Here is a 17,768-nt window from a genome sequence, read left to right as displayed (position 1 = left end):
AAGACTATCACAGCTGTCATCCTGTTATTGATCTATACTGGACTTAATTGTTCTTGCATTTTTTTACCTTTGTGAGAGTCTTAAGAGGCCTCCTAAGATATGACAAACAAGGCATCTGTCTTTACCAGCTCTACAGTTAAAAGGGGAATCTTTAAATTAGTGCCGGAAAGCCAAAGGAACATACTTAAGAGGCATTGCTTTATACAATTATTTCAGAGCACTAGTATGGGTAACTGCAGAAAATGTTCTGGTTCCCTAATTTCCCAAGTAACAGGGAGATAATCCCAAATGCCAGTGATCACCAGTCCAAGATTTTATGGTTCGAAGCAGTGGTGTATTTAAAAATTTGCACAGGTCTCACTTAAAAAGCTACCAAAATTATTGGTAATAATATGTCTTCTAGGAATAAGCATAGTAAACCTGCTAAATTAACAAAACCAGAACTTTGCATTTTATGTCCTAGAATTATGCTTTGTACCTGTACAGAATTTTTCTTTTAAGGATTTGTTATGGTGGTGGGGTTTTTTTGTCTTACTTTCATATAATCCTATAATCCTGTAGTAAGAAGAATAATTCTTTAATTATGCACAGTAAAGAGAAATTTAAAGGGGTTTGGGGTCTTTTGCTTTCTAAGAATGCAAAAGCGAAGGCTTTGCTTAGAGCCTTTATTTCATGATTACCACTTTTCTAGGCTTTAAAATTAGATTGTTTAATGTCAGCAAGATAATTTTTCTGCAGCATTCCTCTGCAGAAAAGCAAAACCAGTCAGCATGTCCTATGAGTAAAAACATTTTGTACATCTCTGTCAAGTGTCTGCTCCTTCATGTGCAGTGTACACGATATTTAGAATGTGTCTCTGTGCAAAGCAGGTACTTGTCATTAGTCTTACCTAGGGAAAAACATTTAAGCACTGATTAACCTTCATAAAGAACACACAGGACAAATTTTCCACAATTACCTAGTAACTATAGCATCTGAATAATTTCTTCTTAGGAAGAACCTAAAGGATTCACAGCTTAACTGCAGCAATTCTGTCCAAAACCAGAATGTCTATAGCAAACAATTCAGAGACTGAGACATCTTTTGTGTATAATCCCTTGAACCCAGTAATTTATAAATCAAAACAGTCATTTAACACTTGAAAAATGAAATCCTGTATGACTATGGAAACCTTCTCCAAAGCATATGATCTTAAGAGGTGTGTGTGTGGTTAATGATGAACAACTCAAAACACATTTTGCTCTCTAATGCATAAAATGGTATAAGATTTCAAACATCAAAGAGCACAAGAGTTTATAGGGATGTGCAAGTTGCATGTTTAAGTATTTTGGTTCTCTTCATGCATTGGTGTTTCATGTTGGTAGCACCTGATGAAAATTTAAAGACTTATAAACATACCTGTAGAGCTGATAAGGCAGATCATGTCAAGTAAAAACAATACACCTAAGGCACAATCAACTCCTCAGAGTATTAAAGTAAGGTATTGGTTGTTTCTCCAGATGGAAATCGCCACAGGGAGCAAAGAAGAATTAGGTCACAGATCTGAGCTTTCTGTGGGCCATGGTATCTGAATACTCTGGCCCTGCAAACTGCTCAGAATGAAAAAACACAGGTTGGTGCCAGCATTGAGAAAGGTATGGAATAATTCCAAATTTTTGTTATCTGAGTTTGTGACTTAATCATATGGCATTCAGAGGTGAAGTTTTGCTTTTGACAGTAGCACCACCAAATAGTTGCCTTCAGTTAATAAAAAATTAAAAGGCCCCAAACAAACAAAAACCCCAGGCAAACAAACCAACCCACTTTGTGTCACTGTACTATAATTCAATGGTTTGAAAGCACACAAATCCCAGCATCTATTTTCTTGTTGAGTCTACTTATACTTCAGGAAATTTAATTTCATATAATTCAACTTTTTTTTTTTTTTTTTTTTTCCCCAAACCCTTCTACTAGACAGTGATAAAGGAGTAATCAGTAGTGCACTCCCCCTGTTTTCGTAGAAGCCATTTGCTGAAACATTTCCAGGGATGCATACATTTGCTTAAAGTAAAAAAACCCTATCAGCTCCTTTCAGACTGAATGTGTGGGGGCTCACCCTGCAGCACTTCTGCATCTGGAGCTCCTTCATAGGTATTTTACACCAGCATAAAAAGGTACTGATACCAATATTGTGATATGAACAACATTAGCCTAAGGGATGGGAATCAAGATGAAAAACATAAAGAAATCATTGTTAAAATTGCTAATCCCTAACTTGAGCCCTTTAGAAGTTGTGTGACTGATCCTTGCTTGGTAGTAGCATCTTGTAAAATTCACTAACTTGGAATTTAATTAACATTTGAATTAACTGTTGTTAACTTTTTAAACATTTGGGTATGTGAAATTGCTAGTACTAGAGAAAATATTTAATCCACACTAATTCATTGATTTGTCATGAACTTAGAAACACAAGATGAACATTTCCTGTTGAGAGTTGTGTATGACTTGGATAACGAGAGAAAAATCACTGTGGAACTAGTGAGTTGGATAATATCAGAAAACACCTGAGTTCTTTTAATAGGAGAGGCAAGCTATATAAATAAGCACCATCTTTTAATAGATTAAATACCACAGAAAAGAACAGGTATGCCTCCATTTTTCTAGCTGTTTTCCCCCCTCCCTACCAAGGTATGAAAAATCAGTTGTTTGCTTTACCAATATGTTCTGTGGTCTGATACAAGCAATTTGTTCCTACAAATCTGATCTCAGTCTGTAAACCATTATTCCTGTAGAAATACAAGTAGCTTCTCCCAGCAGGGCTAAGAATGGGTTTTTCTTCGAGGAACTAAAGAGTATCTTAAATATGCTTGGTGCATGAAAACCTCTCCCACAAAATAGAACAAGAACATAAACAGGGAGGATACTGCTAACAATGAAAGACAGGAGTCTGTTGAAAAGAGACAAAAAGCTGGCTAAGTTAGATAACAGTTTGGCACAAACAGCTTTTACCTGAAAACAGACTTCATAATTTCAGTTCAAATTTGTGTAAGTGGCTTGAATTGTTTGAGATTTTCCCCCTTGTGTAGAGTAAAACTATTTTGGCTTATAGAAAAATACTATAAAATTAAAAATCTTAGTGAGAAACTTGATAACTTATTCCCCAATGCGGTGGAAGATCATAGAATCAATAGAATATTTTGGATGGAAAGGACCTTTCAAGGTCACCTAACCTAACCCGTCTGCCATGAGCAGGGACATCTTTAACTAGATCAGGCAGCTCAGAGCACCCAGCTGCTTACTTGAATTAAGTTTATGAAATCTAAAAATACATCACACAGAAACCAGTGGTAAGCTTCTGAATACTTGTATGCTTTTCATATTTATGGTTTCACTTGCCCTGGCTGCATCTTTTGGTCCTGTCCTGTGGAAGGCTCTGAAGTGAAAGTTGTCTGTGTTCCCACAGAAACTGTGCAGGTTTTTTTAAGAAACTGTTTCATAGGAATTATTTCTTAAATCTCATCTACTTGGCAAAACTAGTTTATTTTTTTCAGTTTAAGTAACAATACTGTTATAAACAAGTTCTATTTAAATGACCTATGTTTTAGTTACTTAATTGTTAAGTAATTCCATTAAGGTTGTTAATGCTAGTTCTGTTTAAAGAATTTGCCTTATTACTTTTTTAATATTGATTATTCATCTTATTTACTTGTTTGTTAATTAAGAATTCACCTTATTACCTGTATCTCTGCTCCCATTTGTCAGATAGTTTGAATATGCAAATAAAAAGAACACTGGAATTCTGGGAACTACTCAAGAATGAGAGACTCTTAAAAGCAGAGAACCAAAGTAGAATCCAGGACTGAAGTCGCACTTTAGATTAGTGCAAGGGATATGGGGGTCCACCGAAGCAGCGTTATTTCGTCGCTGTGACCTGAGCAGGAGTCCCCCATCGCTGGATGCCTCCTGATCAACGAAGTGAAGACGACTCCCCGGCAAAGGGAAAAAGCTCTGGAGGGGTGTGGGAGCAAAGCTGTTTGAACTTCCTCTTCTGCGTTGTTAAGGGAGCAAGCAGGCTCTCCCCCAGAGCCAAGCTTGATAATAAAAAGGAGCAAGTCTCCTGGCTCTGGCTCTTTTTTCCATAACAATACCACGTGTCTGTTTTCATGACTACATCTTCACAATACTGCTGGTAGTGTGGCATCACCAGCATTTATGTAACTTAGTGGGAAATGTCAGGTGTGATAAATTGTGTAATAAAGTATTTTCCCTTTACTGGCCCAGCGAAACATTTTACCTGCAGGATGTAGACCAGAATACTTCTGGTCACAGAAAATAGTTCTAGAACGAGTCCCTGAGTAAATTCTTGGTGAGTCGTGTGGCTTCTTAATTGCTACTCTTCCCAGGCTCCAGTTCCTTGTAAATCTCCTCAGCGAGAGCGCTCTGCCTGAGCAGATGCCTGCAGAGGTTCGCCCGCGAGGGATTATTACGTGCTTTGAGAACAGAGTGAGGTGAAGGCGCTCAGCGGAGGCAGTCCGCAGCTCCTTGGCGCTATGACACGCCGGGGTCGAGACCTCTCCGGGGCCTGAGCAGCACACCGGGCCCAGCACCCGTTTCCTACGGACAGCCGTGCCAGACCGTGCTAGCGCCGGGAGAAGGACACCGGGATGAGGCTGGCGGGGAAACCGCCGCAGCTCGAAACCTCGCCGGGCGGACAGACCGTGCTCGGCTCTGATACACCTGTGCTGCCTCGGTACCAAAGCGCTTGGATTTCATTTCTCCTGGCGCCGCTGAGGCCGGAGCCAGCCGGGGCTGAGAAGAACAGACGCGCACGCTCGGGCCGTCCCCTCTGCTCCCCCGTGCGGCCGAACGCGCCCCGCCAGGCCCGGCCCGGCCCCGCGCGGCCCCGGCGCTCTCTTCGCGCCGCCGCGGGGGGGCGGTGGCGCGCGCCGGCGCGGCCCGGTTCGGCCCCGCCGCTTCCGCAGGGGCCCGGGCGCCATGTGGCGGGCGGGGGGCGGCGGGCGCTGTGCGCGCCGCGGGACGGGCGGCGGGGGCGCGGCGGTGGTGGCGGCACCGGGGGCGCCCCGAGGGCGGGCACAGCCGCCGCCGGCGGTGGCCGCATGGTGAGCGAGGGGCGGGCGGTCGGCGGGAGCGAGGCGCGGCCTGCGCGGCGGCGGGCGGGGCGGCCGTGTCCGAGCGCCGGCCGGGGCGGCGAGCAGGGAGGGAAGGGCGGCAAGCGGTGATTCCCGAGTCGGCCGCCGGCACTGAGCGGGTCGATGTCTGCCCGCGGCAGGCAGGGCAGCCGGCGCCGCCGCCGCGCCACTTCGCAGGCCTCCTTCCTTCCCTCTCTCCCGCCTGCCTTACGCTTTCCCCTTCCCTCCGTGCCTCGGGAGCCGCCGTACACGGGAGCTGGTGCACTCGTTCGCTGCCCCTCTCCGGGCCCAGAAGGCGGTGCTGGCCGCTCTCTCAGCCGGGTGTGGTACGTGGAGGCATATGCCGGCTGCGTGCCGGCGCCGCTGTTGTCAGCCTCCGGTCACAGGCCGAGTATGGGTACAGACTGATGGAATTAGAGCCTGTAAGCCTGGACAGAGCCTGAACGTGCTCGTGGTCTTATAGCTTTTGATTCTCAGCGTGTATAAAATGCTGCACGGTAAGGGGTGCGGTCAAACATATAGGCACCGAGGTGTGTTTTGTCGGCCCGTACCATTGTATCGTATTGTTCTGTCCTTTCTGCCTGTGTCGTGGTTTTGGATTAATAGGCAGCTCATTGGTAAGACATAGATATCAAAGCACGTGGAGAGAGATCAGCTTGTGTTTTGCTTTTCCGTGCTTTAAGAGAGGCTGACGTAGCTTCTTTGCAAATGTAACTTGCTTTTCAACTTGGGCTGAGGTTTTCAGAACCTTGCGCGAGTACGTGGAAAGTAATCCTGAATGCTGTTTTACCATTAAACCGATTGGTCAGCACCAGTTAAGAAGAAAATGGAAATCATGCCATCTTCCATTCCTGGTGGATAGCATAAGTACTTCTGTTACTGTGTCTGACCTGGGGATTAGCTTTATTTTCATGCTTGTGTCGGTTTCCCTCAGCGGGGTTGTCCATTTGATTCCCTTGTCTGATACTGCTGGTATGGCAATACCGCTTTTCTGTAACTTGGAAATCTGGAATCTGAAGTGGTTTTGGCTGTTTTGCACATAAGGGGGATTCAGGGTTTGTGTTTATTTCAGCTTAGTATGTTCATGACTTCCAGCAGAGTCATGACACATGTTGTAGGCAGTGCAGTATTTGGGTAGTGGATATTTAGGAAAATCTGAGCCTAAGCCATTTAATTGTCTGAAGTTGTTCAGTAATTCTGTGGTAGAGCAGTAGAAAAGTTAAAATAATTAATTTTTCCAAGTTCATTCTTCTATGTTGGGTTTTGGGTGTTGGGTTTTTTTCCCATTTGTTTGTATGACAAAGACAATGATATTTTAGAGTGCTTCAGTCATCCAAAGACTAAATGCTGCCTAGGATCCAAAGCTGCATAATTGCTGCCATATTAGCCCTGTGATAAAGAATACGAAAATTTTACTTGAAGATGGAAAGGACTTGAAGGAGCTCTTTAATTCATATGATAAATACATTGTTTGTAATTCTGTACATTTTAACTTTAATTCCACTTTGCTTCTGCTTACTTTCAACAGCAAATAAAGTATTCTTCAGATGTGAAGAGCAGGACTGTTTGGTCCATGAATTTGAGAAATGCAGGAACTCTGAGTGACACAAGGTAAAAATGCATTTTGAGATATTCATATGAAAATATTGGTTATGTCTTTTAGAATAACTTACATATATACTAAGACTACCAAACTAATGTAATGTTGATGTGATGTAAAGGACAACTACAGTTTCAGCTAAAAGCATTTTTTGTGAATTTGGGAAGTCACTTAGCAAGTAACTTGTGTACCTAAACGTAGGTGTCTAGCAGCATTTCATATATGCCAGAGGATGTGAAATGTCTGCTTGTTCTGAGAGAAGACACAAGCATCTGTTGGAGACTTCTCCCCTTCTGATGCAGCAGTTGGAGACAGAGTAAAGGATCGTGCAGATGTCTGAAATGGCTTCTTGCCTTTAAGTGCCTAAAGTGGACCCTGTACCAGTACATGAATCCCGCCTGATCCAAAGGCTTTGCGTTCTCCATGCCCCAAGGCATTTTGTGGTATCCACCACATAAGTGACATAGAGTATATTTCAGTAACTGCATAAGAAACTTATTTAAAAGATATGTTTTTTTCTTACCAACTGATACGTATTATATATTCAGCCTGTAATAACTGTTTCATTGCCATATGCATTAGCAAAACTTGAGATTATTTAACTGAAATGGTTGTTGGTAGTGTGACCCATTTACACACCCAGTTAAAAGCTGACACTGGTAGAGATGGAACAACTTCTGGGATTTAATTACATTTGGTTAATTAAACTGTACTACAGTTTGTTCCACTAAAGAGGAAAAGAGAAACGGTCTCACAGGTGCTTTAAGCCTTACGTAATAGCCACAAGGGTGCTTTGAGACTATGGAGAAGACTGTAATTCGTAAGTGTTAGTTCATAAGCACAGTTTAAATAACATCTAATTACCAGTTGCATGGGTAATTCCAATTGAGAAGGCAAATACTATACACAAACATGACATGATATTGACATTGTTGAATGGGGTATGGCTGCAGGAAGCTTTGTAGAGCCAAATGACATACATTTCTAAATAGGAGATGCTTTTGTCTCTATTTGTAGAGTTCAAAACTAAGTAATTCTTGCACTAAGTTCTTTTATGAAAATGCCTTTCTTTGAAATCTGATGCTGTTCACTAAATGGGGGTAGTATATCTAAGGAAATAAGTACCTTTTTCTCAGTTAAGAGATCTTGAATTCTAACTAATTTCAGTATTTCACCTCCATTTATAAGGTGGATTGTCACCTATATCACCTTAAGAAAAATGGCTACTTGTTTTATAAGATCATTTCATGGTTACTGTTTCATCCAAAGTCATGGTCTTGGAATGTTTTTATTATAGGTAAAATGCTGTCTTCCATGCTTTTTCTTCTAATTATGGACTTCTATATCATTTGTAGCTCTTTAGATGAGACCACCTATGAGAAGCTGGCTGAAGAAACACTGGATTCCTTAGCAGATTTCTTTGAGGACCTGACAGATAAACCTTTTACCCCAGAAGATTATGATGTCTCTTTAGGGGTATGTTTTAAACATTTTATTACCTCTGTAATCATTGTAGGTTTGTTTTGGGTTTTTTTCCTGTTATTTGAAGGAGAAATACTGAAAATACAATGAGTTTTTACACCTTTATTGTATACTGACTAGGGCAACAATTCTGGTGAAAAGTAACACACAGTGTTGTGTGATTTAGGGATTTAAAGTGTTTCATGTTTAGAGAAATACATATAGAATAATAAATGAGCACAAGAGGAAATGGAAACTGTTTTTTAATTTCACATTGGTCTATAAATTTTCCTAAACAGGCATAGATATCTGACATAGCAATCAGTTCCCTTCTGGTGAGTACTAGAACTGTAGGCCTACATGGCATAGTACATCACAGGTAACTGTTAGAGCAGTTTCTTTGATTGCCCTGGATACAGAGAGGCAGCATTTTTCTTGACCAGGTAATGTATGTTTGTCCTGGCTTTACTGATGACAATCTGCGATGGAGAGAAGCAACAGGAGGGTGCAGTGTTTGAATAGGTTGTTGCAGAAGTAAGACCAGAGCATACATGGCTGCTGTCACAGGAGACATTGCATGCTGCAGCCTTCAGTAGTCAGCCACTCTAATTCTTTTGCAGGAGTGACAGACTCAGATTAAAAATGTCTGGTTTATTTGTATAGGGAATTTATTAGTTTTTTTATATAAATTCAGTTCCTGTAGTGATGTATGTGTTCTGGCCTTCAACATGACTTGGAGAAGAGCACTGTTTCTCCTCACAGTACTGCCTGCTACAGAGGTCTTTCAGTACTGCAGTTTTTGAGGTCACGCAACTATTGCTCCCTCCTTATGTCTTACCACAATGAGATTGCTTTCTGCTGGCACTGTCAGTTAAGGTTGTGTGCTCCAGGATATTGAATCAAATGGCTTGGGTTTCACTGTGCAAAATACAAAACCAAAACAGTAGTCTGTAGTAGTAGTCTGTAGTTTTGGACTTCCTTATGTGTAGCTTTGTCATCGTAATTTTCAATCTGTATTTCTGGTAGCTAGGATATAAAATAATATATTGCCAGTAGCTTTCTGTTTAGCAAATACTGCTTGTTGCTTTAATTAAGTATGTAGATAATGTTACAGCTAATTATTTTCTGGTAAAAAGCATTGTTTAACCATTACTCTTCAGCGTGTTTTAGGATATCAGCACCTATTAGTCTGATGTAACTCCTAGGACAAAAATTAGAAATGGGTGAAATTTACCTCTTTCATATTCTTAGATACTTCATTATGTTAAGCTGATGAGTCATGTCCTAATTTTTTCTCCTTCTGCTGTATAGTGGATTATGTTTGACATTGACTTGTGAAGCTCAAGAGGTAATACTTTTACATCTTAATTTTTACCAATGGTCCTTTACTATATAGACTGGATGATGACAGTTAGTAATATGCTGTCATTTCTATTGAAAGCAGAAGGTTAAATAGCCTGTTTTAATTCTAAACAAACAGTGCTGCAGAAAGCCACAAGGTGGCAAATGTGATAAAGGTCTGCTCTGCCTGTAATAAACGTGATTGCTCTGAGCAATTTATATCATCGTGTTCAGGAAAAAAAATCTCTTTAGAAGAATATTTTTTGTTACCAGGAACTAGCAAACAGTCATCCAGTAGTGCAAAACACATACAGCAGTATTTCTTAAAATATGGTAAAAGTATCTTGCAATTTAAGTCCTTAAAAACGTTCAAGTCATATTTTCTAGTATTTCAGAAGTACTGTAAAATGTATGAGGAATTGTTTTCAACACAGCAGTAGAGGTTAACTTATATCTACTTTGCAAGGATAAAGCAACAATACTCTCTAACAACTGACATACAGTATAAATTATAGTACATTTTTGTTAACACTTTGAAAACCTATTTACTGATTGTGTTTCTATAGAAAAATGTAGCATAACATCGTGCTAAATACTTAATATGGCATTACCAACCACACAGAAGAATGCTGAAACCTGTTTATCATTATGCAGGCCTGATCCTCCATCCTGTTCTTATTCTGCTGTATCTCTACAGTTCTAAGACCACTGAGATATGGAAAACTTGAAATTCTGACAACCAGAGAAGTAGCTTGTTCTTGTCCTTCTGTGCTCTGTACTAATGTCCAGTAGAAATAACTGGCAGGACAAACCTGATGGGACTTCTAAGCAGGAGATCTTTTATCTTTATTGTTTTGATCAGAGATATAAATGCCTAACAAGCACATAAACAGCATGGAAACTAAAGTAAAAAATCAGATCCTGAGAGTATTGTTTTATGCCTTGTGGTACTTGAAATATGTCAGAAACCAGAAATCCTGAGTTAACTTTGTAAGGGAAGGAAGCTTTGAGTTGCTGCTTGTGCTACAGACTGTGTTGGCAGGCAGTAGATACTCATACCTGAAAGTATTTTTCCCCATAGTGAGTGTTTATACATAGCAAATAGCCTGAGCAATGATAGGTAGCTCTAGTAGTGTCTTCTGACTGAAGCATGAAGAGTATGATACCCTTAAAGAAGTTTTATTGTGCTATAGGGCTTGAAGTATTTGAGATACTGTGAACTAAATAAATAATTATCTGAAACATCATATTGCATTCTGCAGAAATGTTTCCCTTTTTAATTAATATCTTTCAGATCATGTTTAGTTTAACTCCAGTCCAAATATTATTGTTTTTTCACTCTTAAAGTCAGAACAGAAAGGATTTTTGTCATTTACAAGAAGAATAAATCATGTTGTCAGTAAGAAATGTGAGCAAGAAAGAGAAAATAAATGTTCACTAGGATAATGGTCTAAAGGTGGCATAACCAAAGCAAAACCAGACTCATGTAAAACCAGAATCATGGGATTTAGAACTGGAACATTTTTTCATGTACGCATCAGAATTAACAAGGAAAAAAGTGTTTATTCTCTGTTAAACTGTTACAGTTACTGAACAAAAGTAAAATTGCTTGGCTCAGAAATCTAGCAAAGCTTCTTTGAATCACACTGCATTGTTCATTAATATAAAAAAGTTGTTATTGGATGATGTTTTAATCATTGCAAAATGAATTGCAGTGGTCTGGTCCTTTCATGATGCCAGGTCCAAGCTCAAAAGTATTATTTAAGTAGTACCATTGAGGGTGATAGAAACACACTAAAATCAAACTCTGACCAGAAGGTTTAAAGTCTAGGTCAGACTCAAAGATATGCTAGGTATTAGCTTATATTTTTAGTAGGTAGTGATTATTCTCCCTAGCTATTGTTGTTTGGGAGATGGTTGAGAATCTGATACAAGTTTCTACCACTGCAGATGAAGTAATTGTTGTCAGAGTAACACAATACAAATCTTTTATTTCTCACTTTCTTTGTCTTTTAAGAGTGGAGTACTAACAGTTAAATTGGGTGGAGACATGGGAACATATGTAATCAATAAGCAAACACCGAACCGACAGATTTGGCTGTCCTCACCCACCAGGTAAGTTATGTGTAAGTTAGTTACATAGTATCTGCAGACTGGCTGGAAATGTACTTCCCCTTATTTATAGCATGGCACGATCATCCTTTGTAATATCCTTTTCGTAAGTAACCCTTCTACTCTGTACATTATCAAAACATGATATAATCTAAATGTTCAATAATGGTTTGATATAGGGGTTTGGGGCACACTGCAGTATTACTGGCATACCTAAATTAATACAGGAAATGTGTAACAAAGAATTTTCATACACTGTTTCAGCCCAAAACCACTGTCTACAGATATATTACCCACTCATAGGAAATATAAGCACCAGTGATGAAAAAAAAAATGAACAAAGCTTCTTTTGGAAAAAGAGTGATGATGATGTCATCATCTAAGCCTCTCTTTGTGTTTTAAACAGGGTGGCTCCTTCCCTTTTAAGCTTGTGGGATTTCCTGCTTCATATGTTTATATATGCCCACACTGATTGTTTTTGTCAAGCATCTGCACTTTGCAGGAGCCTTAGCTAGCTGCTTCCTCTGCCTTTTCTAATGTTGTGTTTTGATCCATTCCAGATTTTCTGGTTGGTTTCAGCAGGGAGGGCAGCCAGATAAGAGGAAAAATGCTATAGCTGTTCCCCGCCTCCCTCCCCCAAAACCTGTAATTCTTTGCCACTATCCCTGGAAAAGAACCCAGGGAGCTGATAAGTGTTACTGGTGGAGGAACTAGCTTAAAAGATTTTTGCATCACCGATATGCACGGGCCTCATAATATTACGAAAACCAAAATTCAGATGATTCCTTCTGTTTAGCTCTAGTTGAGCTAAGACATACATGCTCCAGAATATGGAGTTTGAGAAAAAAGTTATATTTTTGCTTTTTATACTCCCTTCAACTGGTATTGTTGATAAACAGTGATATTTCCTAGAACATGACGCTATGTGTTTACTTATTTCCTAACTTCTGAAAGGCAACTCCAGCAAATACTGTATGATCTGAACTGTCATCTTCTTAACTGTAGTGTGCTGGGAAGTGAAGAATGTAAATGTTGCTGCCACTAATCACTTGCATTGAATATTTTGGGGCATTTTTACAGTAAACGTTGACCTTTAGTCTTTAATAATATATCCCAAAGGAAACAAATTTGTCAAGATGTGAGATATTTTTCTTGGAATTTATTTTTGGCCATCTGTTTGCTCTTGAGTACACCAAAGTGTACTGTACACCTAAGTGAAAATTTTACTTAGTTGACAGTTACAAAAACAGGGCACAAGGGCATGTGTGCAACCTGCCAGCAGTGTGATTGCAGTGATTTAATGTAGCACCTGACTGAAAAGACTTCTCAACCTTACAGAATATTAGCAATACTTCAATGTGATAATTGAATTTTTTCTCTTATGGTTGAAACCATATGTACTCTTTCCATGAGAAGTACATTTAATCTATATTTAACTTCATAGGCATTTTATACAATTCACCGTATCTTTGCTTAAACTATTAATTGAAAAGTCACATTTTGTACAGTGTTTTGGAGATACATAGAACTATGAAGGCGTTTAATTTGCTAACCTTAACACTGATATTTACTGCATAATATTTAAAACCAGTTCAGATAACATACATATTTCTTCGTCATTGATTAAATGGTCTGTCTTAGGCTGATTTTCATGAATGACAGGATCCCATTTCATCATTCTCTAGGTTCAGGAGAGTATAAACATGCGCTTGTGCTGCATAAGGTGAAGTGAGAACTACTAAAATAACTGGAGCACATAACCCTGATTCAAACACTTCTGATACAGACAGTGGGATTTCAGTGAAAGTGACTTGGATTTGTGCTTTCCTTCTAACTTCTCATAACATTGACTAGTGGTTGGAAAGTTCTTCACTTGACTATTAGGAATAACTCAGGATAGTCAAGGTTCGGATCAGAGTTTATCGTTCTTACGTATGTATAGGATAGTCTGTTTTCTAGCAGACTTGGCATGTTGACTCAGTTCCAAGGCATATATCTTACAAGATCAAGAGTTTCTCTGTTTATCCCAGATAACCATTTCATTCCTTTCCATTTTCTTTGCTTAGCTGACGTTAACAGCAGTGGGTACCTTTCAGTCATTCTTCTCCCATCTGACATCTGGAAAACTGGGTGGATAGCAAGGTCTGAAATAGAACCTAGGTGTTCAGGTTCTTTCTTGATACTTAATGTAAGCCTGGAAAAACCAAGCCAATAACAATATAATAGTGCAGAGAAAAATAGCATTTTAGTTGTAAATCTCCCACATGCAAATACACAGGTTAAATTATTTTGTTGCATCTAAAATGAAATTATTTGTCCTTCGCTGTGCTTAGAATATCTGCAAGAACTAATCAGTGGCAATAATTCAGCATTGTACATATATCTGTTGTGATATTTGTGTGCAAGAAAATTATATCTGTGAAGGAAGAATGGGATAAAGGAAGGAACTTTGGGGGAATCAGAGCCAAAAGCAGGGAGGGAAAGTGCTTGTCTCCCCTAGAAATGACTGATGTATCTTGTCACCTTTCAGATATATCTGTTTGGTGGCTCAGTAGTTTGTGACATATCAGGCCTTTTCTGCTTGACTTCCTCAGACTGCCCACCAGCCGTTTTCCATGCTATCCGTTACTTTTCTTGGGCACTCTGTGGCATACATTGTGCATAGAGGCTTCCAGCACATCTTCTGAAATAATTTGTACTTACACAGTGTGTGATGTTTTGTTGTGTTTTTTGTTTTTTTTTCTAGTGGGCCCAAGCGCTATGACTGGACTGGACGGAATTGGGTGTATTCTCATGACAGAGTATCTCTTCATGAACTACTATCAAAAGAGTTTTCAACAGCTTTAAAAACTAAATTGGATTTGTCCTGCTTAATATATTCTGGGAAAGAAGATACTTGATTGTATTCTACCTCATGGAAGTTTAAAGACTTTAAGCTCAAGCCAAGCTCTTTCTTGGGCTGAAGTACTTGAGCTTAATTTTGTTGTTTCTCTTGGCATCAATATGTGGTGCAACAAAAATGAAAATAATATATTTTTTCTTTAGTGCTCAATCTTTGGATTTCTGTGTGCTGTTTGAATCTCTGCCCACGTAATATGTGTGGCTGAGGTCACCCATCCTGTCACTTCATTTCTTGCTTTCTTTCTGCAGAAGTCATGAATTTTTAGTGTTTATAGACTCGTTTGCATGCAAGGACTGACCACCTGGTGACTTCTGACCAGCACATAAATGCTGAACTTTTCTTGGTAAAACATTCACTCAAAATGAGAAATGCATGTGAGTTACATTGACATAAATTATGGTACTATGAATGTATTGCCTCAAAATTCGTGGCTATTGTAACACATTGTAGTCACATTTAACATGTCATAATGTGTGTAATGACAGTTTTTTCATGGTATTGCAGTACTTGCTATTCTCCAAATTCTAAATTGTAGTTCATTTCACCTCAGGGTTTTTATTTGAGCTAAACTTTAAATTACTTAGACATTTTTATGGCACTGAGCATGATACGGAACTGGAAAGGCTAGTATGGGAAGTTTAAGCTGTACAGCAATATCTCTGCTAACATTTCATTCTGTTGCTGTGCATTTCTCTTTCTCTACTCTTTTGTTCTTCAAAGAGCAAAAATACTTGCCTTTTTTTTTTTGAGCTGAGCAAAATTAAATTCATTGTAGTGAAAATTTGCACTAATTTTTTTCTACTGCATTTCATAAGTGTTTTTAGATTATCTTGTTATCACAGTGATACAGCAAGGATCCCCCTGGCACCATGCTGATGCAGAAGTTTCTTAGAATCAAGTATAGTTCTTAGGCTGATGAAGCTGTCTTTGCCAGGCTATTAAATACGTGAAGGAAACAAACTATATACTTCAGATCTTAAAACAAAAACATTTAAAAGAAATCACGAATGGCAGCACTTCAGCAGTTGCACTGTTGTCATATTACATCTTGCAGGTTTTAACTGCCTATAAAAGGGGAAGAACCAAGTTCTTGACTAATGCAAGGGAGAAATTATACCATATTTTTGGAGATTGTATGAAAAGATGTTCAGTGCACAATATTTTTCTTGGTTTCTCTGATGCTGTGGTTATTTGGCATGATTCTCTAGCTACCTTGACAGGTAAGATGGATTTTGTCTTTAAAAAACAGTAACTGTAAAGTGTTCTTGCCCAGTATATGCATTTTAGATTATAAGCACTGTTACCTGCTATTTCCCACTACTAAACAGAGAAACATTACTATGGAAGTAACTCTTGGGTAATGGTGCTGTTTGCATGTTTTATAATTAATATAAATTTCTGCTATACTGAATGAGGAAATACAATGACTCCTAGATCTTACGAATATAAGAGCGAAGCGTGCTTTTTTTAAAAAGTACAGAGAGGTAAAAATAGAATATATTTTTGCTATTCTGAATTTAGAACATTGAAAATCATTTATAGCATATGGAAACAGGCATTTTTATGTAGTTCTGTAATATTTAGCTCAGTCTCCTAAAATTTCAGATAGTCATTCAAAAAGTTGTGAAGAAGTTAATGACTTGATACTTGAATCAAGGATACCTGGTTATTCCTTTGCCTGACCACATGTGATAATTTTTTCCAATTGACTTCCAAAAATTATTTTCTTAAGTATTTGCGTGCAGTATGGCCACTAACATCATCTGATTGGTATTTGGAAGTTCATTCCCCATTTCCTTACATCTGGTAGAAATGTTTATACCAAAATAAAATTGCATGTAGAATTCTTAATTCAGTATGTAAAAGCGTGATGGTAAGGGTGAAGGCCACCGACATATGCATATTTTTGAATTCTTTCTTAAAACACGTACTGGAAAGATTCTGTCCAAGTATGGCCGGTCAACATGGATTTTATAGGAGCAGTTCAGCTTTCAGAGTTTACATGCCTTGCCCTTTATCTGTAATGCTACTGCTATTTATGCAAACAATTTCCTGGGTTTAGGTATCTGAGTAATGAATGGATTTAATCTTAAGTGGTGAAGATAAATGGTGTCAGCCAGTTAGAATGAGTTTTATCTCAATGTACAAAATGAATCATAGAATATGACTCATTTTTTGTTTTAATACTTGCAGCAAATTTTAAGTAGGGGCAAGGACTCCCCATGAGCTGTCGCACTCGTTCAGTGGAGGCACAGAATAAGCTCTGATTCTGGTGTTAGACTGATTATTGCCCCAAGGCAAGCAACACTTCAGTACTGTTTTCTACTTCTGTAACTTAGGAATAAAAAGATTGTTCCCCACCTGACATCATGTCAATAGTTTCTTGCTCTCCCAAAAGAAATAGCTGAAGGACAATCATTAAATATAGACCATGCACGGGCAGCATCAATAAGAAGCACTGTGTTATAGGCATTACTTTTTCCCACTATGCAGTTGCTCCATTGTTGGTGAAGGAGAACATGCAGAATATTTTGGAAGGATGAGTGTTGCCATTTGTACCTTTAACTCGCTGCCCAAGCTCAGCACATAAACTGGGGTGTGTTGGGCTTTGTTTAGATTTTCAGAATTTTCACCAGCTGCTAATCTGTCCCTTGGCTTTTTTATGGTTTAGACTTACACTCTGAAAGACCTAATAAGTCCAGCCTTGCTAAAATTAATTGTTTCCTGTGTGTCCAGGAGTTTTTTTGAAATCACAGTTCATTCATGTAGTCAAGCCTACACCAGTTGCACACAGTCTGCACTGATCACAAAATACCACCTTTGTTTGCCAGGAGTTAAGTGCCTGAGTTCTTGCCTGGTCTTTGTTCCTTTTCTTTTTCACCTGTGGATAATTTGTAAGAAAACATTACCTCTTCTTTCCAAGATTGTTCCAAACGATAAAATCATTACATCTTATTTCCTTAAAATTCCCAATGTCTTTTGGTAACTTCAATAAATGAGATAAAGGCTGTCCTGAAGAGGAGGTAGCAGAATAAGAGAAAGAGTCAAACCATGTTTGATTATATTCAGCTTCTGGTTAGTGGTTGAACTCTGTGATTGTGCTAACCAGCTCTGGAGTATGTGGGAGTCCTGGGAAGGAAGATGAAGGCGTGCCAGAAAACCTGGAAAAACATTCAGAATAGTAAAGGAAGCATGGGAGGGGCAGAAGCAAAGACTATTGGGA

At 39.1% G+C, this 17,768-nt stretch overlaps 1 protein-coding gene across 1 annotated transcript; it reads left to right on the top strand.

The window, feature by feature from the left end:
- The first annotated feature begins 4,974 nt into the window (after positions 1–4,974).
- Positions 4,975–16,910, top strand: FXN (frataxin). The gene is given in 7 exon segments (XM_058424163.1): positions 4,975–4,986; positions 4,988–5,034; positions 5,036–5,099; positions 6,658–6,740; positions 8,085–8,205; positions 11,549–11,646; positions 14,390–16,910. Coding segments are annotated over 7 exon segments (579 nt in total). The 3' UTR covers positions 14,544–16,910.
- Positions 16,911–17,768: the final 858 nt, after the last annotated feature.

This window comes from Hirundo rustica, chromosome Z (assembly GCF_015227805.2).
Source record: "Hirundo rustica isolate bHirRus1 chromosome Z, bHirRus1.pri.v3, whole genome shotgun sequence".
Classification (NCBI taxonomy): Eukaryota; Metazoa; Chordata; class Aves; order Passeriformes; family Hirundinidae; genus Hirundo; species Hirundo rustica.
This window is presented reverse-complemented; position numbering and strand designations above follow the sequence as displayed.